This window comes from Natrix helvetica (genome assembly GCF_964273705.1).
Source record: "Natrix helvetica genome assembly, chromosome: 1".
Taxonomy (NCBI): Eukaryota; Metazoa; Chordata; class Lepidosauria; order Squamata; family Natricidae; genus Natrix; species Natrix helvetica.
In genome coordinates this window covers 213,195,034-213,220,455 of record NC_138548.1, presented here as the reverse complement: position 1 = coordinate 213,220,455, position 25,422 = coordinate 213,195,034, and the positions used below count along the sequence as shown (strand labels likewise).

The window sequence follows — 25,422 nt, the reverse complement described above, 5'->3', positions numbered from 1 at the left end:
TAAAAGTGATTTTTTTCTGGACTTAACTTCATAATGTAATGATGATCTGGAAACTTTGGAAACTTTGAAAACTTTGTTATGCCTCTAAACCCGAAGCTGGCAGGGCAAGATGGCACACTTCCGTTGTCTTTATGAACTGTGAAATTTGACTCCACCTTTAAATCTTCAGGCTTCCGGTTTTTGTCTCTGTGCTACTCAGACAAATCTCTTGTTGATTGCTACCTTTTGGACTCCCTGGAGTGAAAAACTTTACTCTATTGCCAGGGTGAGTAGAAAAATTCTCTTCTGCCTGGACCGTCTGTCTCCTGGACTCTCCTGGCTGTTCTGCCTCTCTGACTGATCACTCCCTGTACTGACTGAACTTTTTATCCCATAAACAATGTCTCCTAAAATACCACCTCCTGGAAAACCTGGCTTTGCTGCCTCTGCCCCGACATCTGCAACATCCAGTCCTAGTACACAATCAACGATAACAGCTTTGATGAAACCTAAAACTACAGAGACTGAGTTTCAACAAATGTTTCAGCAACTTTTACAGGGACAAGAGGAAATAAAAAGACAACTAAAAGAGATGAAAGAAGAAATTAAAGAGAACCAGGCACAAATTAATAAAAACTCACAGAGACTGGATCTTTTGGAGGGTGGGACGGCTGAGATGAGGGAGGGGATGGAAGGGGTGCAGAAGGGAAACAAAGAACTTGACACCCAACAGATGAAAATAGAATGTGAGAGAATGTCCTTTTACCTTAGATTTCAAAATGTGCTGGAAACAGATGATGAAGATATAAAGGACATTATGACAAGTATTTTGGCTGAATACATTCAGAAAGAGAAACAACAGATGGGGTGGGAAATAGATTTGGTTTATAGAGTGAACTCAGCTTATGCCAGAACACACAATGTACCCAGGGAGGTACATATTAAATTTGTCAGAAAAAGTACAAGAGATAAAATTCTGAGTGCACAAAGGGGGCAAGCTTTGACATACCAAGATAGGGAAATAACCATTCTGAAACAGATCCCCAAGAAAGTGAGGGAAAAAAGAAAAAGCTTTTCGCAATTAGCGAAGAAACTATACCAGAAGGGGGTGTGGTTCAGATGGCTGATGCCTGAAGGTATGCTAATATTCTGGGAGGAGACAAGAGTTAGAATTAATACACCTATAGATGCGCAGGCCTTTATGGAAAAAAATAAAGCACTCCTAGAAAAACCAGATGATCCTACAACAGACACACAGGACACGGGAGGGGCCGGAGCTCTGCTGGCGGGGGGAGATGGGGCAATATCGAGAAAGCTCAGATCACAAAAATGAACAAGAAAATCTGCTTGACATAAACTGATCGAAATTATTAACTGAACTCATATGCTGACTATATATTACTATTTACTAATGAATTTTGTGTAAATGTATATTATGAGTATGGAGGGAGGGGGCATCTACTGCACATCGCAACTGCCAAAATTTGTAACCTTTCCATGACCCTCTTCCTTGTAAATTAAAAAAAAAAAACCAATAAAACTTTGTTTAAAAAAAAGAGTTATGCATGAAGAGCAGGTGTGCCTTTAATATTTGTCTGGAAATATTACAGACAGAACAATACAAACATTTAGTTGAAGGAAACAAGGAACATCTTAGTTAACTAGTTACAAAGAAAACATTTGGGAATTATAATCACAAGACCATAACACTGTTGTTAAGTGAATCTGTCTTTCCCATTGACTTTCATTGACAGAGGGTCGCAAAAGAGGATCTAATGACCTTGGTACACTGCAAATACATGCCAGTTGCTATAGGTCCAAATTTTAATCCCATGCCCATGGGGATGCTGCAATGGTTGTAAGTGTGGAAAATAGGTCACTTTTTTCAGTCCCATTGTAACTTCAAACAGTCACTAAATGAATGGTTATAAGTTGAAGACTACTAGTTCTACATTCTAATATTTGTCAGGGGTTTTGGCAATATTACCTCCTCCTGATCTACTAAAATGATATAAGGTTTTATGCTGCTTTACTTGATAATTAAGCAAAGTAGAATAATAGGATAAATCCAGACTTCCCGATCTGCTGATTAAAAGAGGTTGCTATTATGTGGAAATCTGTTTTTTAAAAAGGCTACAAAACTAAATAAAAACCATATACCATATAAAATAATTCAGAAGCCTGGTAGAGATAGTTTTGGACCTGTTTTATCCATCCCAAAGGAAAGAGAATGTAAAGAGTAAGGAAACGAAGGCTTGAAATTTGGAATAGTAATTTAGAAGAAAAAACTCTGTACAATGGGAAGATTTCTGTCTAATCCAAGCAATGAACAGACGTCCTCCATTCGCCTAATGTGAAATCATGCTTTTAAAATGAAGCTCTTTCTAATTCTATAGCAGAAGCTGAACACCTGGAGAAAATTAATACCCACATCCAATGGAAGAGACACCTGGAGGTAATATTAGATATTATAATAGGTAATACTAAAAGCAAGTGGAAGATAGTGTCAGGGAAAAAAAAAACACCCTGTTGGAGATCGATGGACCGTGGCTGATTCCCTTCCGCATATCTTTTGAGATATTGAGAAAAAAAATAAGTCTTTTAAAAATATTCTAATTAATAAACAAACTTTAATAATAAAATAATAAAAGTAAATGATACAGAAATAACTAAAGGTTACATTTTGATAATGAAAGCTCCTCAGCCAAAAGTTGGCTGCCGAACAAAGAAGAGAGGAATTTGGAATGTGTAACGCGTGCGCAATAAATCACTTTCAGATAAGAACCCTTTTTTGTTTTATGACCTGCGCAATAAAGCTTTCTTAGTTTAACTCTTGAGTGTCAATTCAGGCAGTTCAGGCCTAGCAAACTTTTTAACATCGTGACACCCCTTCTTTTGCTAGTCTGGGCTGACGTCATCAAATCATCAATTAAGGCACATCTTCTTTCGCAGATACTCGTGTTGATTTGCGGCGAGTGGTTTGTTAAGCATGTCTGCGATCTGATCATGTGTAGAAACATATTGCAATTTAACAAAACCTTGCTTAACTAATTGCTTTGTGTTTTGATAACGAATGTCAATGTGTCTGGACCTAGAACCTGTGAAATGTGACTCAGAAATATAGACAACAGATACATTATCTTCCATCACGGTGATTGGTCGAATCGGACGTGTCCAGATATCTGTGATCAAAGCATCAAACCACGTTAGAGAATTACAAGCATCTGAAACACAAGCATATTCAGCTTCAGTAGATGAACATGAAACAAAACTCTGTTTTCTCACTTGCCAGTAAACAGGACAACCATTTAGGAACATCATGTAACCAGAAGTGCTTTTGCGTGACTTCTTGTCGCTCGCCCAGTCGGCGTCGGCAAAACAAATCAGCTTTGGTTGATCAGTGTGTGTTGGTTCTAGCAATAACTTCATGTGCTTAGTGTGTTTTAGGTATTTCAACAACTTCTTAATGCATGACCAATGAAATTGTGTTGCCTTACCTACGTGTCGTGATAAAAGATTAACACTAAGTGCGATGTCAGGTCTGGTCCAACTACTAATGTATAATAGTGAACCAATGACTGAACGATAGAGTGTTTGATCCTCGAACTCAGGACTTGGTTCATGTGTTAAGTTGTGAAAATCTGTTTGCATGGGTGTCTTTGTTGTGCTAGCATCTTTCATGTTGCAATGATGTAGAATGTGGTCAATTTTCTCCTCTTGTGAAAGACTAAACCCCTTCTGTGTCTTTTCAATTTGAACACCTAAATAAGTGCTAATGTGTCCTAAAGATTTTAGTGTGAAGTATCTCTGCAAACTTTTAGCAAAAATCTCACTCATTTTCTTATTTGGACCAATATAAACAATATCATCAACATAAACAAGAATTATCTCATATGCATTGTTAGATCTTTTTGTGAACACGCATTCATCAGTTTCGGACTTAATAAAGCCCATTGAATTTAGTTTGTCAGTAAGACATAAATACCACATTAAACCTGACTGTTTCAGACCATAAAGACTTTTGTTCAGGAACCAGGTATCCCCTTCTTGCTTTCGGAATCCTGGAGGGCTTCTCACGTAGATCTCTTCATCTAGGTCTGCATGTAGATAAGCTGTGTCCACATCAAATTGAAAAACTTCTAAACCAAGAATAGTTGCAGTGGTTAAAGCAATTTTTACACTTTCAGTTCTGACTGTTGGTGAGTAAGTGTTTGTGTAGTCCTCAGGATAACGTTGAGCGAAACCCTGAGCTACAAGTCTGGCTTTGTATAAAGACTCACCATTTGGTTTCTTCTTGATTCTGTAGACCCATCGGGTGCCAATGACTTTCTTGTTTGCTGGAGGTTTTGCAGGTGTGAATACATTAAGTTTCTTCAAAATGTCCATTTCATCCTGCATTGCATCATACCATTTGTCTTGTTCTGAATCAGGAAGCTGTTTGATTTGTGTGAATGTCTCTGGAGGAAGAGTAACGTTGCAAATGAAAGGTACTGGTGTTTTTGTCAGTTGCCATTAATAACGTTGTGGAGGGATTCCTTTTGTGGCCCTCTTGGAGCGTCTAGGAACAACAGACCAGTCTTCTTCTTCTTCATCATCATCATCCTCGTCCTCACGTTTGTCGCTAGCATCAGCATCCGCGGCTTGAGAAGACGGAACATCAGGTTGTGAAGAACTGGTAGAAGGAACATCTGCCTGCGAATTATCATCAGGCTGCGTGGCATCTGGAACACCATCTCTAGGAAAATAAACTTCAGGATCATTGGAATGAATCCTGGACCAGTCAATGTCTTCCTCAAAATTAGCAGATTGTGAAATGACAATCACATGTTTAGTATCAATGAATTTGTACCATTTTGAATTATCATCAATACCCATAAATCTCAGTCTCTTTGCTACTGTACCTCCCTTTCTTCTTTGACTTAAGGGAGTGTTCACCATAGCATATGAACCAAAAATATGGAGGTTCTTGAGATTAGGCTTGTAGCCATACAGCATGTAGAAAGGAGTTTGATTGATTACACTGCTCCAAGTACGGTTGACAATGTAATTTGCATATTTGATTGCTTCACCCCAGTATGCATTACTGAGATTGGCATCTTCTAGAAGACAACGCATCATGGTTTGTAGAACCCCTTGTCTTCTTTCTACGACTCCGTTATGAGCCGGTGTATATGGAGCAGATGTTTGATGAAGAATTCCATTTTTACGCATCCAGTTCTGGAAACGCTGAGACATGAATTCTGCACCACGGTCACTCTGGATTCTGGCGATGCGAACTTGGTATTGTGTAGAAACAAACGCTGCAAAGTCTTTAAAGATCTGAAAGGTCTCAGATTTCTCTCTCATAGGATATACAAATCCATATCTAGAATGATTATCTACAATTGTTAAAAAATACTTTCTGCCACCAAGTGTTGGTGGGAAAGGACCCACTATGTCAGTGTGTACCAAATCAAAAATGCGTGTTGACAGGCGTGTAGCGTGTTTGGGAATTGCAGCCGCCTTGGATTTAGCCTTTTTGCAAACCGCACAATCCAAAAACACCTTACACCCCTTTAGATCCAAACCTTTTGCGAACTCCGGCATCTTTCTAAGAACACGGAAACTGGCATGCCCCAATCTTCTGTGCCACTTGTGAATACACCTGGAATGCAAAGGTTTACCAGTTAGTGAATTCTCAACATTAACAGTTTCATGAGGACCCTCAGGCTTGCTCTGAGCAATCTGTTTTTGTTTTCTTTGTTTGTTGGCTTTAGGAGCCTTTGGCACAGTAACGCTTTCTCTCTCTGGGACAACTCTCTCTGGGTCTGCGTTGTGCCTTTTTGGAGTTTGCATACTTGCCTGTGCTTGCCCTTTAGGCTTTGGCTTTAAGTAATAAACACCACCAATCAGCATAGTTTCAGCAACAATATCACCATCTTTAACTAAGTAACTTGCTTTTTCGAGGTGGTGAACCTGGAACTTTAACTCTCTAGACAAGTGACTTTGACTAAGCAAATTACTGGTTGCTGAAGGTATGTAATAAACATCAGGGATGTGTGTATCGAGCTCTTCAATGTAAACAGTTCCTTTTCCCATAACCTTGCAAGTGTGGTTGGTGAAGGAATACAGTTCTCGATACTCGGGCTCTGGTTCGCCCATCTCTGTGAAAAGTTCCCTTCTGTGGGTAACGTGCACAGCTGCTCCACTATCTAAAGTCCACAAAAGACGTCTGTCGAACTTTGGATCAGGTTGTGGAACGTTGGTTATGGCCAGTGTTGCAAGCGGAGCTTGTGGATCACGCCTTGGACCACGACGGCCTTGTCTTCCGCCTCTACCTCTGCCTCTGGAATCTGTTCCTCTGGGCTGGTACGTGGCGGGAGCTGGAACTCGTTGGGGACAATCCCGGGTGTCATGTCCCACACAGTTGCAGGTGTAGCATTTTGGCATCCTTGGAGCGTAGCCTCTTCCTCGGAAGGGACGTCTGGCTGGAGCCTTTGGTGCTGGAGGCCGTTGCAGATGTGGGGTAGCTAACCTGATAGCTTCGTCTTCCACTAAAAGTCTGCAAACGTGGTTAACTGTGCGTTGAGCAATAGGCACGTAGTTAATCTTTGCAACAGCATCTTTCCATTCATAATTCAATGAGTTAATGATGATGCTAATCATTTGGATATCATCGATTACATGGCCATTTTGTCTCAATTCACTTCTTATTCTTTTCAGTTTGGTCAAATGTCCACCAATTCGTTCACCAGGTTTCAACTTCGAACCATGGAACTCAGACATGAGCAAACATGAAGATTCAATTGAAACGGGCCTGTAGCAATCTTCCAAAATAGCCCAAATTTCTTGGGCAGTTGCATCAGGTGGAAAGATACCTTGGATCTCAATTTCCATTGACATGAGTAAAGTCGTGATTGCTCTGTTTTCGAGGTTTCTTATTGCAGGCGTCCACGGTGGAGGAGGAGGATTAAAAACCATGGAATATGTGCCTTCTCTTCGAAGCAAGAGCGCAATTTCACTGACCCAGGCTTTATAATTCTCTCCTGACTCCTTTAATTTGGACTCACCAGTCAAGGGGGTGACTGTGAATACCTGCTGAGGAATGTGCATCGGAACAATTTGTTGCGCAGGTTGCAAAGCTGGTTGTTGAACCAGGGGATGCTGGGGTTGCATCATTGGCCTTTGCGTGGCAACATCAAATTGGCTTCCTCGAATTCGCCTTTGGCTTTGCCTTTTTCCATCTAGGGAGAATTCCACACCGCCAGGGGGTGTTGAAGACTTAACCTTTGAGGGCAAAGTTTGGGCTTCTGTAAAACTCATAGCTAATTCTTTAAACCTCATCATCTTTTGCTGTAATGATTTTTCTCCGCCAGCAGATGGCAGTGCAGCTTCACTTCTTGGCTGCAGCCCTCTATACATGGCCGGAAGTTCAATTGACTCAAAGGGACCACGTGACCTCGGTGACGTGTACATGTCTCTTTGTTCTAATTGACCAGTGAACTCTGTGGGGTGTGTCTTAGGCTGTTGTTTTGAAGAAGACAAGATGGCGTCCTCAGACATTTTGGGAGTGGGGGAGCTTCTCCTACTTCGCTTTATTTCGTTAAAACACACTCTCGCCTCCCTAACATATTTTTCAAAACGTTCTAATCGATCAAGATAGCTTTGCATTTCTTGCTCACCATCTGGGGGAATTTCATAAACTTTGCTTTCTGCGTGGGAGGATTTTTCCTCTGCCGGCAGTTGCCGTTTAGACTTTTGCCGTTCATTAATTGTATCTTGATAATGAGGAACATTTACTGACCTCAGTCCGTAGATCTTGCCTTCTGTAACTCCTTCCCCCATTTCTGGCTCGGCACCTTGTTGCTCCTGGAATACGTTTTGATCTTGCTTCTCTGTGTCCGAGGGAGCCTCTTTGTCAGAGGAAGCTGATTCATCTGTGTTCGCCCCATCTTTCTTTTTCTTTCTCTTCTTCGACATGGCTAATTAGGCTTAGTCGGTTATCTTAAGATAGCGCGAAGAGAAAATACAGCCATAAATTGTAGTCATCTCAGCTTGTATCATCAAAAGCCAAAACTCTGCTACCAAGTTGTCAGGGGAAAAAAAAACACCCTGTTGGAGATCGATGGACCGTGGCTGATTCCCTTCCGCATATCTTTTGAGATATTGAGAAAAAAAATAAGTCTTTTAAAAATATTCTAATTAATAAACAAACTTTAATAATAAAATAATAAAAGTAAATGATACAGAAATAACTAAAGGTTACATTTTGATAATGAAAGCTCCTCAGCCAAAAGTTGGCTGCCGAACAAAGAAGAGAGGAATTTGGAATGTGTAACGCGTGCGCAATAAATCACTTTCAGATAAGAACCCTTTTTTGTTTTATGACCTGCGCAATAAAGCTTTCTTAGTTTAACTCTTGAGTGTCAATTCAGGCAGTTCAGGCCTAGCAAACTTTTTAACATCGTGACAGATAGCACTAGAGAAAGAAATATTCTCCCTAAATGATGAATTATCAAGAATGATGAAAATGATCAATTATATGGCTTCACAGTCCCATGGTCTCTATCCTTGTCATAGAGGATTAGGTCCTTTACATTTATTAGGCTTTCTGGGCAAGGGAGCTTCTGTAACAGATCAAAGAAGGGAAGCAACCAGACAATGAGTAAGAACACACGGTTATAGTTAATTAGTTGAGAAGAGCTGGCTACTGCATGAGGCAATCAAAGTTGTGATTAGTTGCTGTGTGCTCTCTGCAATTTACCTCATGATGTTCCTACTGTGAATATATTTAGTTATATAAAACTGAAAGTTCGTGTCAGCATCTCTGACTCCATTTGGACATCATCTGTGCAATTCCCTGACAGTGTCCATCACCTAAATGCATTCTAGGAATCTATGACAGGCCTGGGCATCATTAAATTCCCTCTGTTTTGTTGGTAGGTAATGAAGGCGAAGGTACTAGAAAAGGTACACAATCAGCTCAGTGATCTCTTAGACAAGACCTTGGAAGAAGCACCTCATTCCAGACCCCAATAATTGAGTGTCATCCCAGAAAAGAAGGAAAACAGATGGAAGCAGTTCCTCGCAATTGATTTTGGAACAGGGATGGGGGAAATAGAGTCATCAGGCAGTGCTGGCTCAATGGCCTTGAAACAGAGATGAGCACCACCTCCAAGAGTCATCATTGACTGTGGAGTAAAATCCTCAGGGACTCTTACCTTTACCCCACTTCTCAGTGGCGAGAAAGGTTTTGAGAGATATATTAAATATTACCTGATTTGAAATCTTATCTTGCAGAGAGAAGGGTCAGCTACTGAAGAAGAAAGTCTTTGTCCCTCAACAGTCCTTGTATGAGTAAGTATGCCTAGCTATGGTGTGAACAAGACTTAGTCAGAGGGAGAATGTGCAAAGTAGCCGGCTCTCTAAGGCCTCAGGTTCCAAACGTGGCCTTGGGCAAATAAAGCTGATATTCCATTGTTGACGAAGAGCAAGAGTTTGAAACAGCCCAATAAGGACTGAACATGCTCCATAGCCATACAATGCTAAGAGTCTTTGGTGGGTGCCGGGAAAGTATAAAAAGAATAGATACAGGTGATGGGAAACAAAATAGAGTATTTTTGAAAGGATTAGGTTGATTAGCACAATACTACAAAGAGTTATTACTAGCATATTAGAAGAGATCAGAGATGGAATATTTTCCCCCCAGCCACTTGAATATTATTTCTTTTGTACAAGTGAAACACTAAATGAAAATCTTTGGTTTCCAGGTTTTGTCCAATGATCTCTAGCTGCCCATCTTTCCCAACTTCAGTTACTTACTTGCTGACAACTTGTCCCTCTTTTACAGCACATTGCTGGAGGTGGAACATTTCCGCACAATCCACCACATATTTGTGGCCTTGCTCTGTATCTTTGTCCTCAAACAAATCACTGTGGATTCCATCGATGAAGGATGGTATGATTCAGAAAAGAGGGCAGGATAGAAAGGCTGTCCTATGATGTATGCTAATTCTGGGGAGGATGTGGGGATATGATGCTATTTGTTTTGTGCTAAGGAACACAGTCATAATCCTAAAAGCACATTTACCTATTCTTTAAACTTAGGTTCCATCCAAAGTTTAACATCCTTGGGGCCCTGCAGGCATCTTGACCCTGCTACATCTCCTCCCACTTGTCATTGTTCATCTACTAGCTGAAAAGAAAATGGATTTTGTTCTTCTCCTTGTCTTTGTGCTCCTGTTAAACAGTAACACTTGGGACCTTCCTATGCCCACCTAAAGATTAAGCATAAGTGAGGAATGCCTCCATTGGTACCACCTTTGCTAGTCATCCAAACACTCTCCTCTATGCTAGTCACCTAGTTACACAGATACACTTTTTGTACCCTCCTTTTGAATGAATCTTGTTACCTTTTGGATCTTTCTGTGGACATGTTCATGGCTGAGCATATGTGTTGTGTCACATTGTATGCATCTGCCATTTGTTGTCATGATTTGTATTTGTACTTTATTCCATTCCATTTGACCAGTGATCAAAACAATAAATAAATTGATTAACAGACTGACTGACTTTAAAGAAAATCAGGCTAAATTTACTATTAAAGAGGAATGGGAAAATATAGAAAATAGGAATAGTGTAAGTATTAAATGAAGGAAACTAATCCTTTAAGGGAGGATGGGATATGAAAAAAAATCAAACATTCATTCTTGTGAGAGAGACGTTCCCTGAGGATGAGCTCCAGTACGAGTCTGAAACTTGGAAGATCAAACCTCCAGTCCCGGCAATTGACCCTGATTGACTCCCCCAACATTATCCTGGGAGACGTATGTTTGCCTTCATTCATGGGAAGTCTCCATCTGCCTATGAAAAATCTGGTTCTGGCATTATTCCAGCCTTTTGCCCATTATGCTCATTCTAATGTTTGTTTGTTTTTAATGTTGTATGCTGCCATGGGCTATTTTTTAATTGGGAAGCCTTACTAATGAAATAATTCATCAAAGGAAAAGAAGGAGAAGGAAATGTCCATGATAGGCAAATCCTTGAAATCATCAGCAGTTCTGTAGAAGCTGAAGCATTGTTAGAGGTTCTGTTTTATTCTATAGAAATGGTAGATGGTTATTATAGAGCCATACAGATTGGTAGCAGAGGATGGTTATGTAGCCATACAAATCAAATAAAGCGTACAGTGTATAGTCACTATGGGCCTTGCTACTTAATGGTTTCAACTGTCATAACTGTTGCAGGAAACTCTTCTCAGAACATAAGGGAACCATAGATTATAACCATAGATGCTAAGTAAACACTGCCATCTACTGGCTAATTAATTCTGTTATGAAACAAAGATTATGAAACAAAATGAGGGTGACTGATTGTAATTTTTTCAGTTGGAGGTAGAATTTTCCTTCATTCTAACTCTGTTCTGACTATTTTGAAGAGTTCATGGGAACTTTCATGAGTTTCCTTCCTCAAAATAGCAGGACCAAATCCCCTTCACTTTTCATCAGTCATGCCACTGAATTATTTGAATCCCACCACTGCTGGTATCCTCTGAATGGCATGGGCAAACCCCAAATAGAGTCATTAATGGTAGGCCAGCTTAAAGATATATACTTCACTATACATTGCCCTGAAAAAGATATACAGTACATTTTGAAACATCTTGTGGCAGAAGTTATGGTCCTTAGCAGACATCGTCATGTATATGTCATGTATAAATGCTTACAGTAGCACTTGCCATGGTCTCAAAAATAGGTTCTTCTTGTAAGCGGGAAGATAAGCAGATTTCATCCAAGCAAGACTGCTAGTTGTTGACAAGGACAATCACAGTCTCCACTCAGGTCCTCTCCTTTCAGGCAGAACAGAGAGACCCTGATTGGCTGAAGAGCTGGGCAGCTTCCCCTTAAAAAGGGGAGCTGCCAGACCCCTAGTCAGTGGATGCCTGTACTTGACCTAATAAAGAACTGTTGTCATCACTTGCCTTTTATTGCCTTCATTACCCTATCAAACACTGGCGACGAAGGTGGGATCGGAAGGCAATTAGGCTGACAAAAGAGCGAAACTCACTACAAAGAGCTTTGTCACAAGACAGGGATTCCGCCTGGAGCACAGGAAGGCTAAGGCATACTAGCCATTTGTGAACCCAGAGAGAGAGTCAGAATGGCCACCTATGCCCAACCACCTCCGTTCAACCCAGCCACAGACGACTGGGACGCCTATATGCTGCGGTTCGACGTTTTCTTGGAGGCGAACGATCTCAGCGGCGCCTCGGATCTCCAAAAGAAGAATCTGTTCCTGGGATACTCCGGCCCCGCAGTTCTAGATACCGCCAAGAACCTCTTGGAACCGACGCTGCTACCATCTGTCTCCTGGTCCGCCTTACAGCAGGCATTGAAGACTCACTACGCCCCGAAACCGTCCAAGTATGTACGGCGCTATCATTTTCACCAGAGGAACCAGTTGGAGGGCGAGTCCATAAACGAGTACATCGCCGAACTCCAGAAAGCCGCAACTCATTGCGAGTTCCGGGATCTGGACGATGCGCTTTTGGACCAGATCATAATGGGGGTCCGAGACCGGGGCCTGCAGGCAAGACTGCTAGCGAGGAGCAACCTCTCCCTCCAGATTGCCCTCGACGAGGCACAGGTGACCGAGTCCGCGCAGAAGTCCGTTGAAACTCTCCAACGCCTCTCCGCACCCTCCGAGTCCCCCAGGAGCACCCGCGTCCACCGCGAAACCATAGAACAAGAGAGCTCCAAGAGCGACGAGGAGGTCAGCCATCGCATGCGCAGTAGCCGCGCAGTGCCGGCGCGAAAACTCAAATCGCCCGGCCTGCCCTGTGCCAGCTGTGGAGGCGATCATGCAAGAGCAACCTGCCGGTTCCGGGACGCGACATGCCAGTGATGCGAACGGAAGGGGCATATAGCCAGGGTATGCCGCAGCGAACTCCCTGCAACCAGCGGTCGCCCCGAGAGAATGGAGAGAGGGCCGAATCGGAGGCAGCGACCCAGCCAGAGGCAGCTCCGCAGGGCAGAGGTTGACGACCACGTGGCCAACCTCACCGCATCCGACCAGAAACACCGGGGGCATCACTCGATTACAAGCGTCACGGTCCCTGTTTGTCACGTGTGGATCAGCCGCCCAAGGAAGCTCAAGGTCACCATTTTCATCGAGGGCGCCCCCTGTGAGATGGAGATCGACACCGGGTCAGCTCTCACGATCATTTCATGGGCAGTGCTGAAACGGACGGTCCCCACGATGCGAAAGGGGGACCTCAGGAGCCCCGACGTCCGTCTCCGCGACTATCAAGGAAACCTGGTTCCCCTCGTGGGACAAGGCACGTTCACGGTACGCTACAAATGGATCACGAAGAAACTACAGGCGATCGTGGTGCGGGACAACCTCCAAAGCCTTTTCGGACTGGACTGGTTCCAGGCTCTGGGAATGGTCGTGGCCGAAGTCAACGCCCTAGAAGAAGCAGACCAAGCAACCACTGCCGCCACGGGGAGCACCGCGGAAACTATATTTAAGGAGTTCCAGGACGTTTTTGCCTCCGGCCTGGGTGAGTACAAGGGGGACCCCATATCGTTTAGCCTAGACCCAAATGTGGCCCCAATTCGGCTCAAACCCAGGAGAGTGCCCTTTGCGCTCCGACCTAAAATCGATAAAGAAATAGACAAACTGGTGAGCCAGGGGATTCTCGAACCCGTCGATCACGCCCAGTGGGAAATGCCAATAGTGACTCCGGTCAAGCCTGATGGGTCAATCAGATTGTGCGCCGATTACAAATGCACAATCAACAAGGGGTTGCAACAAAGTGTGTACCCCATACCCATAGTCCAACACTTACTTCATTCGCTCGGCCCAGGGAAGGTTTTCGCAAAACTGGATTTGGTGCAGGCGTACCAGCAGCTGCCAGTAGATAGCGCTACTGCAGAGGCCCAGACCATAGTAACGCACAGGGGGGCGTTCAAGTGCAAGCGCCTGCAATTCGGCGTTAGTATTGCCCCTGGGTTATTCCAAAGTATTATGGAACGCCTCTTGCAGGGAATACCGGGAGTCATCCCCTATTTCGATTACATCCTGGTCTCCGCCGCAAACGAAGCGCAACTCATAGAAAGAGTTCACGCTGTGTTAGACAGAATCCGGAAAAAGGGCCTCCGTCTCAAAAAAGAGAAGTGCAAAATAAACGTACCCAGGGTGGAGTTTCTAGGATACATGATTGACAGCTCCGGGATTCACCCGACCAACCAGAAAATCAGGGCCATTAGGGAAGCCCCCACTCCCCGGAATCAGGCTGAACTCCAGGCGTTCCTTGGGCTCCTTAACTTCTATAGCGTGCTCCTCAAGCAGAAAGCGACGGTTGCTGAACCGCTACACCGCCTGCTATCGAAGAACGCGGAGTGGTCATGGGGGAAAGCCAAAGCCAAGGCGTTTGCCGCCGTGAAGGGACTTTTATCAGCAGACTCTTTCCTGGTCCAGTACAGTCAAACCCTGCCATTGGTACTGACCTGCGACGCCTCCCCGTTCGGAGTTGGCGCTGTCCTGAGCCACCGGATGCCAAACAGCACGGAAGCCCCAATCGCATTCTATTCGAGGACGCTGTCCACCATCAAACGAAACTACAGCCAGCTGGACCAGGAAGCCCTGGCTGCCGTGGCGGGGGTCAAGCGATTCCACGAATATCTGTACGGCAGGGATTTTGACTTGGTGACAGACCACAAGCCGCTGCTGGGACTGATAGCTGGAGACCACCCAACATCGGTGTCTCTCTCCCCCCGCATGACCCGATGGTCGATCTTCCTGGCCGCGTACTCCTACCAACTCATCCACCGTCCAGGCATCACACTGGGGCACGCAGACGCACGGAACCGATGCCCCCTACCGGAGCTGCTCGCCGATCCAACACCCGAGACCGTCGTACTCCTAATCGACTGCCTAGACTCGGGCCCCATCTCCTCCAGGGACGTCGCACACCACTCCGAGAAAGACCCAACCATCAAACAAATTTTGAACTGGGTGTGGAGGGGGTGGCCCAAGGGGCCGTTTGGGGCAGAGCTCAACCCATTCGCCACGAAATGAGATGAACTATCCGCCATCCGGGGTTGTTTGTTGTGGGGGGACCGAGTGGTCATTCCGAAACAGCTACGAGTGGCCGTGCTAGAGGCCCTCCACAAGGGTCACCTGGGAATAGTGAGGATGAAGGCGTTGGCCCAGAGCTATGTGTGGTGGCCCAACATGGACAAGGACATTCAAGAGTGGGTGGCCACATGCACACCATGCCAAGAGTCCAGACCGGCTCCCCCAGAGGCACCCCCAAAAGAATGGGAGCGACCCCAAGCACCATGGTCCAGGGTCCACATAGACTTCGCAGGGCCAATGCATGGGCAAACCTTCCTCATCGTGGTGGACGCATTCTCGAAGTGGCTGGAGGTAGTCCTGATGACATCCACCACCACAGACTCTGTTATCAGGAAGCTCCGGGGACTATTTGCGACCCACGGATTCCCGGACGTGCTGGTGTCAGATAACGGGCCACAGTTCACGGCCAAGTCTTTCAAAGAATTCTTAGCAACACAGGGAATCTGGCATGCCCTTGTCGCCCCGTTCCACCCGGCGTCCAACGGCCAGGCAGAACGGATGGTAAGATCTACCAAGGAGGCCCTAAGCAGAATGGGCCCGGACGACTGGAGAACCCGTATAGACCACTACCTCCTGGTCCAACACATCACGCCGAGCGCCACCACTGGCAGAAGTCCAGCGGAGCTACTCATGGGGCGCCGACTCAGATCCCATTTAGACCGGCTGCACCCCAACTACTCCTCTGACACACTGCCTGACTCAATGGGAAAGATCCGGGCATTCACCATCGGAGACCCAGTCTATGCCCACAATTACACAGGGGGAACCCTGTGGATGCCCGCGACCGTTGTCGGGATATCGGGCCCAAGATCCTACTCCGTCAGGCTCGAGGACGGACGACACTGGAGGTGGCACATCGACCAACTCCGGGGACGGGTAGGCAACTCCCAGAGCCGGCAAACGCCACCGACACTAGCGCAGGTCGAGCCGCACCCCCCACAGACTGCGGCGGAAGGACTCGGGGACTTAGCCGACACCAACGGGGCACGGGCAAGTCCTCGAACAACGATACCAGCCGAGACCTCCGAAAGGTTCCAGGAGTCCCCGTCCAACGAGTCCGGAGAAGGAACGGGTCCGACCATCCAGCGTGAGGACACACAACCATCTGAACTGCGCAGGTCCAGCAGGTCGACCCAGAGGCCCGCCTACCTGCGCGACTACGTCACTCACTAGGATGTTCCATCCTAGGGGGGAGGGGTGTTAGATACTCCTCCCTATCTAGTTGTTGACAAGGACAATCGCAGTCTCCACTCAGGTCCTCTCCTTTCAGGCAGAACAGAGAGACCCTGATTGGCTGAAGAGCTGGGCAGCTTCCCCTTAAAAAAGGGAGCTGCCAGACCCCTAGTCAGTGGATGCCTGTACTTGACCTAATAAAGAGCTGTTGTCATCACTTGCCTTTTATTGCCTTCATTACCCTATCAAACAAAGACATTGAGCAGAAAGATCAGCAGGCAGTATAGCTGACAGTTAGCCAAGTGAGAAAGCAGAGGCCATTTCTGTCTAAAAAGTCTAGAGAGACAAGAGTCTGGAGCAGCATGGGATCCATGGGATCCACCATGGGAACATTTGAGACTTTTTGGATCACCCTGTCCTACTCAGCTAATGGGTACAATTCCTTTCTTTGAATATCCACAAGGATGGTACCAAAGGCCAGGTAGGTGGAAGAGCCGAATACTAAAGTCCTCTGCAAGGATATCTACAGCATAACTCAACGCTGTTTCCTTGCTCATTTCCCTCTGTGCCATAGATTCGGTTCCTGATGAAAAGCTACTCATTTCTGTGAGAATCTATGCCTCCTCTTCTCCATGCCAGGAACCAAGTTGGTGAGTTTGACTTGAAGTAGATGTTGTAAGCAGCTTTTAAGTGTAGCTAAATGCTAAAAAAAGGAATATGGATGCAAAGCAAAGGAAACCACTTGCCTGGGTCCAGTAAATTTCCCCAAATCCCTCACAAATCACAATTTCTCCTATTTGCCAGACTTTATTTAGCATGAACAGCTGCAGAATATAAGTGATTTATTTATTTACCTATTTGTTTGTCTTTTGTATCAGGCTACAAAGCAGTTCAAAAATTAAGGGGAAAAAATCTGACACACTGTGCAAGATTTTATTACTGTATTTTTCAGAGTCAAAAATGCACCCTAACTCTAACCCCTTCATCCCATGTTTCTGAAAAATGGGCAAAAAATGGACCTCTTTTTTTTTGCAAAAAGGGGGGCATTTTTGGTTTCCCCTATGACCCAGAAGCACTCTGCAGGCTTCAGCAGTGATGGGGGAAGGGAAAAATGACCCTGTTTTGGTGTAAAACAGGAGAAAAATGGGCTAGTTTTAACCAAAATGGGGGTGTTTTTGTCTCTCCCCACCACCCAGAAGGATTCTGAAGGCTTCACAGGGCTGGGGGAAGGGAAAAATGCCCCTATTTTGGTGAAAAACATGGGCGTTTTTACCTTACCTCAGCCCTGCTGAAGTCTGCAGAGTGCTCCGGGGGGGGGGGGGGGTTCTTACTTACCTCTTCGAAATCTTGGTGCACCTTATAAACTGGTGTGTCTTACAGTCCAAAAAATACAATAATTGCATTTTCCCCTATACATATCCTTGTGAATGCATGGAAGAAAAACTTCCTTTGTTTGTTGCTTTTGTACACAATGGAGGCAGACTTTCAGAAAACTGAGCTCTGCATCCTGTATCAAACCTTAACTATTTTTGGTACATAAGATATATCATAAGCTACTTTTTGTACATAAGAAATATCCTAATAAGAAGAGCTGTGGTAGCACAGTGTTTAGAATGTAGCATTGCAGGCAGATTCTGCCGACTGCTAGACGTTTGATTCTCACAGCTCAAGGTTGATCTTCCATCCTTCTGAGGTTGGTAAATTGAGGACCCAGATTGTTGGGAACAATATGCTGACTCTGTAAACCATTTAGAGAGGGCTATAAAGCTTTATGAAGCAGAATATACTTTAAGACTAACTACTATTGCTATTGCTATTGTCATGTGCACATAAAGCTTTGCATTCTTCCTGCTAAACTGATATGCAGAGAGGATCTGCCTGCACTTGAGCAACATGGAAGCTCCAGGGAAACTATCTCTTCAGCGTACAAACCATTGGTGGGTTTCAAGTTGGAAAATGTGGTGAAACTCACTTAACAACACTCTTGCTTAGCAACCAAAATTTTGGGCTCAATTGTGATCACAAGTTTCCTTCCTTCCTTCCTTCCTTCCTTCCTTCCTTCCTTCCTTCCTTCCTTCCTTCCTTCCTTCCTTCCTTCCTTCTTGTGTGTCTCTCCCCCACTTATTTTCTTTCTTTCTCTTCTTTCCTTCCTTCCTTCTTTCCTTCATGTGTGTCTCCCCCCCCCTTATTTTCTTTCTTTCTTTTCCAACCATGACCTGAATGATTGAGAATCTCTATAGAAATTCCATTAGGATACTAGCCTAAAAGTGTAACTTGATTTGCAATTGTCTTTCTTAAATCTGTAACAATAACTAAAAGTTTAATCTCTTCTATCTCCAGAGAGTGGGAAGAATTAATGTATTTCTTTGCCTCTCTCATTCAGGGATATCATTTCTATTAATGGTCAACTATTTCCACTTCCACTGCTGGCCAAACACATTTGCTGAGATTCTGCGCTTTGCAGACCGTTCCTTCTATAAGGTGATAACATAGGGACGGGGAGGTTGCAAGAAAGATATGGGGAGTATGGATTTCATTCCTCATGGATAGACGTGAATGGTCCATTGGCCAAGAAGAACAATTTGAAAAACTTTGCAAAGAGTTCTGAGAGGTTATGGCTCTGAAAGAAAAGCAAATTTGAACTTGCTAAAATACATGTACTGGAGAAGCTGACACTGAAGTATCTGATTGCTTGTAATCAAAGTAATAAATACAGGTGGTCCCTCATTTAGCAACTGCTTGCAGTTACAACTATGATGATAAAGTATAGTGATAATCAAAGCTCACATTTACCACCTTTGCAGGTCTGTAAAGCGAAGGAAAGTTGAAGTAAGATTGCAAGCAGGTTTTATCCATACTAATTGCATGCAAAACATTTTAATTTTTGCTTTTATCATATGGCACCAGAGTCACTTGAGGTGAGATAGACAGCTATGTAAATTTAGCAGATAAATAACATAACTGTTTCACTTCATGACCACTTAACAACTTTGTTGCTGCTCCCAATTGTGGTCGCTAAATGAAGACTACCTGTACAAACATGTATGTGTAGGGACTATATAAGAGAGATCAAATAACATGTTCCAAAATTGGCAGTTGCAATTTCCCACTGGTTTCCCCACTGACTTAGTGATGGAAATTCTAATCCTGATTGCCCTTGTAACTCAAAAACTACCTGTACACAGACAATCTAGAGTGGATTGTTTCTTTCTTTGCCAAAATACAGTGATGTTCCAGTTTCAAGCCTGGCATTTGTGTTTTTCATGCTCTTTATTTCAATCTCCCTGCCTAGGACTGGTGGAATTCCACATCATTCTCAACATTCTATCGGTCATGGAATTGGATTGTATACGATTGGCTGTACTGTTATATTTATCAAGATTTTATCCGGGTAGGTAAGGCTGTAATGGGTTGTGATAATAATCTTTGGGGGCAGGAGGAAGAACTGCAGCCAGGACAATGTTCAAGAGGAGAAGTCTCAGCGCACAGCAGGAATGGGGGTAGAATAACATCTCAGAAGAGGCTCTCCCTTGTTGTTCAGAAAATAAAGACCAGGAAGGGGGGAAGTGCTTTCAGACTTGCAAGATTCTATTACTGTAACCTTGCAATAAAAGTAATATTATTCAGTGGTGGGATTCAGCCAGTTCACACCACTTTGGGAGAACCAGTTGTTACGTTTCTGAGCAGTTTTGTGAACTGGTTGTTGGAAGAAATCATTAGGGCAGAGAACCAGTTATTAAATTATTTAAACCCCACCACTGCTATTATTGGTTTACTGTTTGGACTACCTGAAAGGGCTGACATGCTTACCAACCCACTCTATATTACCCCATAAAGTACACCTGCTCTGTCTAATTTCTATATTCGTATCTTCATTGTTTATTGGTGAACACCAAGATGAGGTCTATAATTCACTTGTGCTCCTTCTCTTCCAGCTGATGGGAGAGAGAGCTCAAGCTGGAGCTATGCTCATGGTCTTCCTTTTGTTAGCGGTTACCCATGAATATATAATCACCTTGGCTTTTGGCTTCTTCTTTCCTGTCCTATTTGTGCTTTTTGCCATGATTGGAGGTTAGTATTGCCTCAGGAAATGGACTGAACCCTTCCTCGGAAGATTCAAGCAAATCCCGTAAAAAAAGAATGTGGCATGGATTGCTCTTGGTGAACCTTCTTTCATTCTGTTCTACCCTCCTTTGGTTTGGTGTTTCCACACTTCCCAATTGACACACATTCATTTTTTACCACTGGTAAGTGGAGTTGCTCCAAATTTATTCAAAATATATTAAGCCAGTGGTCAGGATCTTGTGATGGGGTAGTACACAAAATTATCTGCTACAATGTCTTACCTATCAATGACTACTTCAGCTTCAATCGCAATAATACATGAGCACACAATAGATACAAATTGAAGGTAAACCGCACCAAACTCGATTGCAGAAAATACGACTTCAGCAACAGTGGTCAATGCCTGGAATGTACTACTTGACTCTCTTGTTACATCCTCAAACCCCCATAACTTTAACCTTAAACTGTCTACTGTTGACCTCACCCCATTCCTAAGAGGTCAATGTCCCTGTCCTACTGTCCCCATTATTTGTACCCATTTCCTGTCTTCTTTTTCATGTTTATTCTTATTCCAGTTATCTTGTACACGAGTGAAAAACTAAATAAATAAAATAAATAAATCATAGCCTTCATAGGCTGCAGAATTCTGGGAATTATGCCGAAGGTGCTTTTTCGATAGGCAACTGGACTTTCTGGTTTTCCTTTGAATTTTTTTTGCTTCTCATCCAAGAAGCTGCTTCAACTTTGACTGGATGGTGGAGAATGGAAGGTCAACATCCATGGGAATGGACAGCCACCATCCAGTCAGAGCGGAAGAAATTTTTTGGAAGAAAAATGAAAAAGTCCAGTTGCCTCTTGAAAAAGCTCCTTTGGGACAACCTTGACCTGGATGACTGAGAATCTCCATAGACAATCCTGAGAATTGCTTGCCTAAATGAGTGGAGCTTCCCAAATTGAGAAAGACTAGATAGGAAAATATTCAAAGCATTATCCTGTCTCCCTCCCCAAATAAGTGTTTCTCAATCTTAGTGACTTTAAGGTGTGCGGACTTCAGCTCCCAGAATTCCCCAGGCAGCCATGGGCATTGTATTATTGCCTCAGATGATGCACTACATGGTTAGGATGGAGACTGATTTTTCATGCTTGAGAAAGTTATTTTGGTGCAGTATTTTTTTCAAATCTTGCTGGTCATTGACTGAGTAAACAGTGGCTCTTACTTGAGAAAACTAAGATTCTTCATTCCAAAGGGAGAGAAAATATAATATCAAACATGAACAATTTTATAAATTAAAAGGCAAGTGCAGAAATAAAATCAATAACTGGAAAATAAAAATAAAATTTTGCTAATTCAGAAGTCCAATTAACATGGGGATTGCTGTTATTTTAGATTTGGTCATGAAGAACATTCCTATTATAGATAACAATTATTTGAAATCAATGAATGAGAGATCTCCTTGGCTCATTGTGGCTGGAATATACACCATTAACCCCTTTTCTGTTTGTCCTGTTTGTAGTGTTTTTTAATTTTGTTCTCAATGATAAGAGAAAATGGCCTGTCTGGAATACCATCATATGGATATGCCTCTGTCTGGGCCTAGCAATCATTTTCTCCTTATACTGCCAAAAGTGGTTTGCACAGGTCCACTGTCCCCTCAAGGAGGTGAGTAAACAGTTTATGTTGTGGAGTTAGATTCTAATTCTGCTGGTATTGGCAATGGCTAATAGCAGCTCAGGGGATATAGTCTGTATCCCTATATGCTTACTAATTAACTTGACCAACTGACCAACTGACTGACCAGTTAATTTGTGCCATTAAGTTGGTTCTGATTCCTAGTGACAACATAAACAGATCTTCTCCATGTTGACCTATGCCTATTTGTTCTTTCAAGTCTCCCAATGATTCAGTCATAGCCAGTATAACTGACTCCATCCACTTTGCTACTGGTCATCCTTCTCTTTCCTTCCTTCCTTTTCCAACATTCTCTATTCCTAGCTTTATTTACCTGTATCTATGCTAGCTTAAAATAAATATGTATTTGATTTTTATCCTGCTTTTATTTCTAGTGAATTGAAGATGTTATATATATATATCCAATGCTCCTTCTTCTTAACTTTTGAGATGGGCTGGGCTGAAAGAGAGCAATTGGCCCCAAGTCACCCAACTTACTTTCATTCCTAAGGGAGGCCTAGATCTCACAGTCTCCTCGTTTCCAGACCGGTACCTGAACCAGCACACCAAACAGCTCTTAAGTTAAATAAGTTCTATCTCATCATTATTGGGGAAAACAGAGGCCTGGAATACATTTTGCATGAATGTGGAAACTACAGTAGGTATTGTTAAAAATGAGAGTACCATGGTTTCTACTTTTGTTGCTTTCAGATATAAAGAGAGAGACAAAATAGGAGAAAAAAATCCTCTCTAATCTGGCTGGAACCATTATTTAAAGATTGCTTCATTATTGCTTATATTACTTTATTAAGATTTTGTCTGAGTCACCTTTTGGCTCTAAAACATTAAATAATTCAATCCAATCAATAAAAAATAAAGAGAAAATATTTAACATTAGCTGTATTTGGGGGCATTCAATATGTGAAAAAAGAACCTGACTCAGTGGTGGATTTCTACTGGTTCGGCCCGGTTCAACCAAACCGGTAGTGGTTTGGCGGCCTACGTGCTGGAACTGGCATTGACCCAGGGCTGCCACACTCCCCAACATGTTCTCTGGGTGGCACTGTAGTTGCCGCCATCTTGTTTCTTCTTCTGCACATGCACAAAATAATTTTATTGCACTACACATGCGTGCACAGCGCGCATCAAGCACGCACTGCGCACCCATGAACAAACCAGCAGTAGTGACTGCCAGAGCCCCCCCGACTTGACTGTTATTGATATATGGATGTTGTAAAGTTTTTATTGTTTTATTTTCACTTCATTTCTCTTCATTTTATGGAGCCCTAAACAGGAAAAAAGACCAAATAAAAGGTCCATTGAGAGCAGCAGATATGCCCAGCGTGTTGTCAACCATATATATTGGCTCTGATTGGGAATCCAGCATATTCTGGGGACACCAGGTTCTGTAATTTTTTCATAGCAAGATTCTGTTTTACAGCATAGCTGGAGATGCTCACCTGCAGGGAGTTAAAGCATATCTTTTCTTTTTTTGTTGCTCCGTAACATAGAAAATTCTGAGTCTAAGAGACAAGTAACATCTTTCAAGTCTGGGCTACCTTGGGTTGCCTCCACGAGTTGAGGGGCCTGAGGAGCAAAACTGTCAGAGCCAGATTCTCCATCCCAGAATAGGCTAAGCCTGCAATTCAAAGTTTCTCCAGTGCTGCCTTTAACATTGCTGAAACTCTGGGAATGTTATTGTGCTGATGGGCTTCTGATTATGTTGGAACACTTATACGGCTGATCTTGCTGATCCAGATCTAAGCACGTGATTAGCTGCAATTCTTGTATCATTTTGCCTCATGACAATTCTTCCCCTTCCAGCTGTTCTTTTTCTCTTCACATAGTCATCGTTTTCTTTTTTCAGAAAACCTTTTGGGGGCAAGTGACTCCACGTTCCTGGTCTTGCCACGCATAAGCAACTATTTCCAGCCTACCCTAGTCTTTTAGTTTGCTTCCAAAATGACATCTCACAAGGGTAGCACATTACCCTGCTGCTGCGGCAACAAGGACTCCCAGTACATCATGCATCTCCTCCACTACCTTGAGGGAAAGCTGCATTTGGAAATTCCTTATGTGAGAATGCTAAAATTTGGTTTGTAGGTTCGAAGGCTCTCATCTAGTGGAGAGAGAACATCTATAAAGATCCCTGCTATGTCAAGTTCATGGCTCTTCTTGGTGCTCAAAATCCAGGCAAAGGGGGCTAAAGAAAACGTATAAATGACAATCTTTGGGCTTCCAGTTGTTTCACGAACGTCGCGGGCAGGCTTTTTCTGAGCTTGTCGAATCAATAGACTGTGGAGGTGTTTTTTTAAGATCGTTAACGCCTCGGACACTCCTAAATTTAGGAGGGAGAGATACAGCTGTCGGGTAGAGCCACTTGTGTAGCCCCCCAGAAGGATTTATAGCCTTTGGGGTGCGGGCAAGGAGAGCCCCCCTTTGCAGCTGTTGTACGCTCCGGTCTTTTGAGATCCTCCGCTGATTTAGTGGAGCAAGACGTCGGGAACAGCTTTTAACACCGAGCAACCCAAGAAGGAAAACATTTGCAAGTATTTTAAGTTTTAAGTTTGAAAGTTTTTTAAAAGAACGCTATTGCTAAATCTGGAAGGCGTGGGCTTAGAACAAAGGATTCAAAATGGCGTTAATTTATAGTTGAAAACCTAAAGAAAACGAAAGCTAATCGTTTGCTGACAGCCGGGGCTGGAAAAGCAGTAAAGGCGGAACGGCTGAAATAACTATTAACAACTCCTAAGTCAGTTTATATAACCTGACCTACTTGGAAGAGTATTTTGTGAGAAAGTTGGGAAGAAGTGTCCTCCCTTTTTCTGTTAAATATGGCAACGGAACAAGGGGTGGTTCCCCCAGCCGCTACAATGAACCTCCAGGACTTGAAGGATTTTATAGGCAAAGATTTGATGGATTTTATAGGCAAAGAAATTAAAGAGGTTAAACAAATGGTCCAGGACACTATAAAAAGATCTGACCAGATTGATAAAAATATGCAAGCTATAGCGACCGGATTGTCAGAAGTGGTTCTCAATGTGGATAGCAAGGTGGAGAAATTAGTCGTGGATCTGGAAACCAAATAGAAAGAAACGGATTTGAAGTTTGTGGAAATGGAGGGGGAATATGCAAAGGATGGATAATGAGATTACTATGATACAATTAGATCTATGGAGTTCGCTATCAGACTTAGGGGCTTAAGAGAAAATCCTAGAGAGGACTTAAGAAAAGTTTGTGCAGATGCCCTGGCTACGTTATTAAAAGTGGATGACCCCCGTGAGATTTCAGCTAAGATTGATAAAACCTACAGAGTAAATTCACGCATAGCACTACAAAGGCAACTACCAAGAGATGTTGTGATATACTTTACTGAGAGAAATTTTAGAAATGACATCTTGCAGAAGTCTTTTTAC

At 43.4% G+C, this 25,422-nt stretch overlaps 2 protein-coding genes across 4 annotated transcripts in view; both read left to right on the top strand.

Moving 5' to 3' along the window:
- LOC309383241 (sterol O-acyltransferase 2-like) overlaps positions 1 to 25,422 on the top strand; it is a 126,069-nt gene that overhangs the window by 44,191 nt on the left and 56,456 nt on the right. For 2 of the 3 annotated variants that reach the window (XM_081935532.1, XM_081935530.1), the window contains 2 exons: positions 2,376 to 2,434; positions 8,902 to 8,916. In XM_081935532.1, coding sequence (XP_081791658.1) covers positions 2,376 to 2,434; positions 8,902 to 8,916 — 74 coding nt within the window. The remainder of the gene's footprint in view (positions 1 to 2,375; positions 2,435 to 8,901; positions 8,917 to 25,422) is intronic. The other variant, XM_081935533.1, reaches the window with a different exon arrangement.
- LOC309383249 (sterol O-acyltransferase 2-like) lies at positions 18,658 to 24,082 on the top strand. Its single transcript, XM_081935558.1, has 5 exons — positions 18,658 to 18,753; positions 19,565 to 19,663; positions 20,208 to 20,343; positions 21,852 to 21,997; positions 23,874 to 24,082. The coding sequence occupies exons 1-5, from the start codon at positions 18,673 to 18,675 to the stop codon at positions 23,922 to 23,924; spliced, it is 513 nt and encodes a 170-aa protein (XP_081791684.1). The 5' UTR covers positions 18,658 to 18,672; the 3' UTR covers positions 23,925 to 24,082.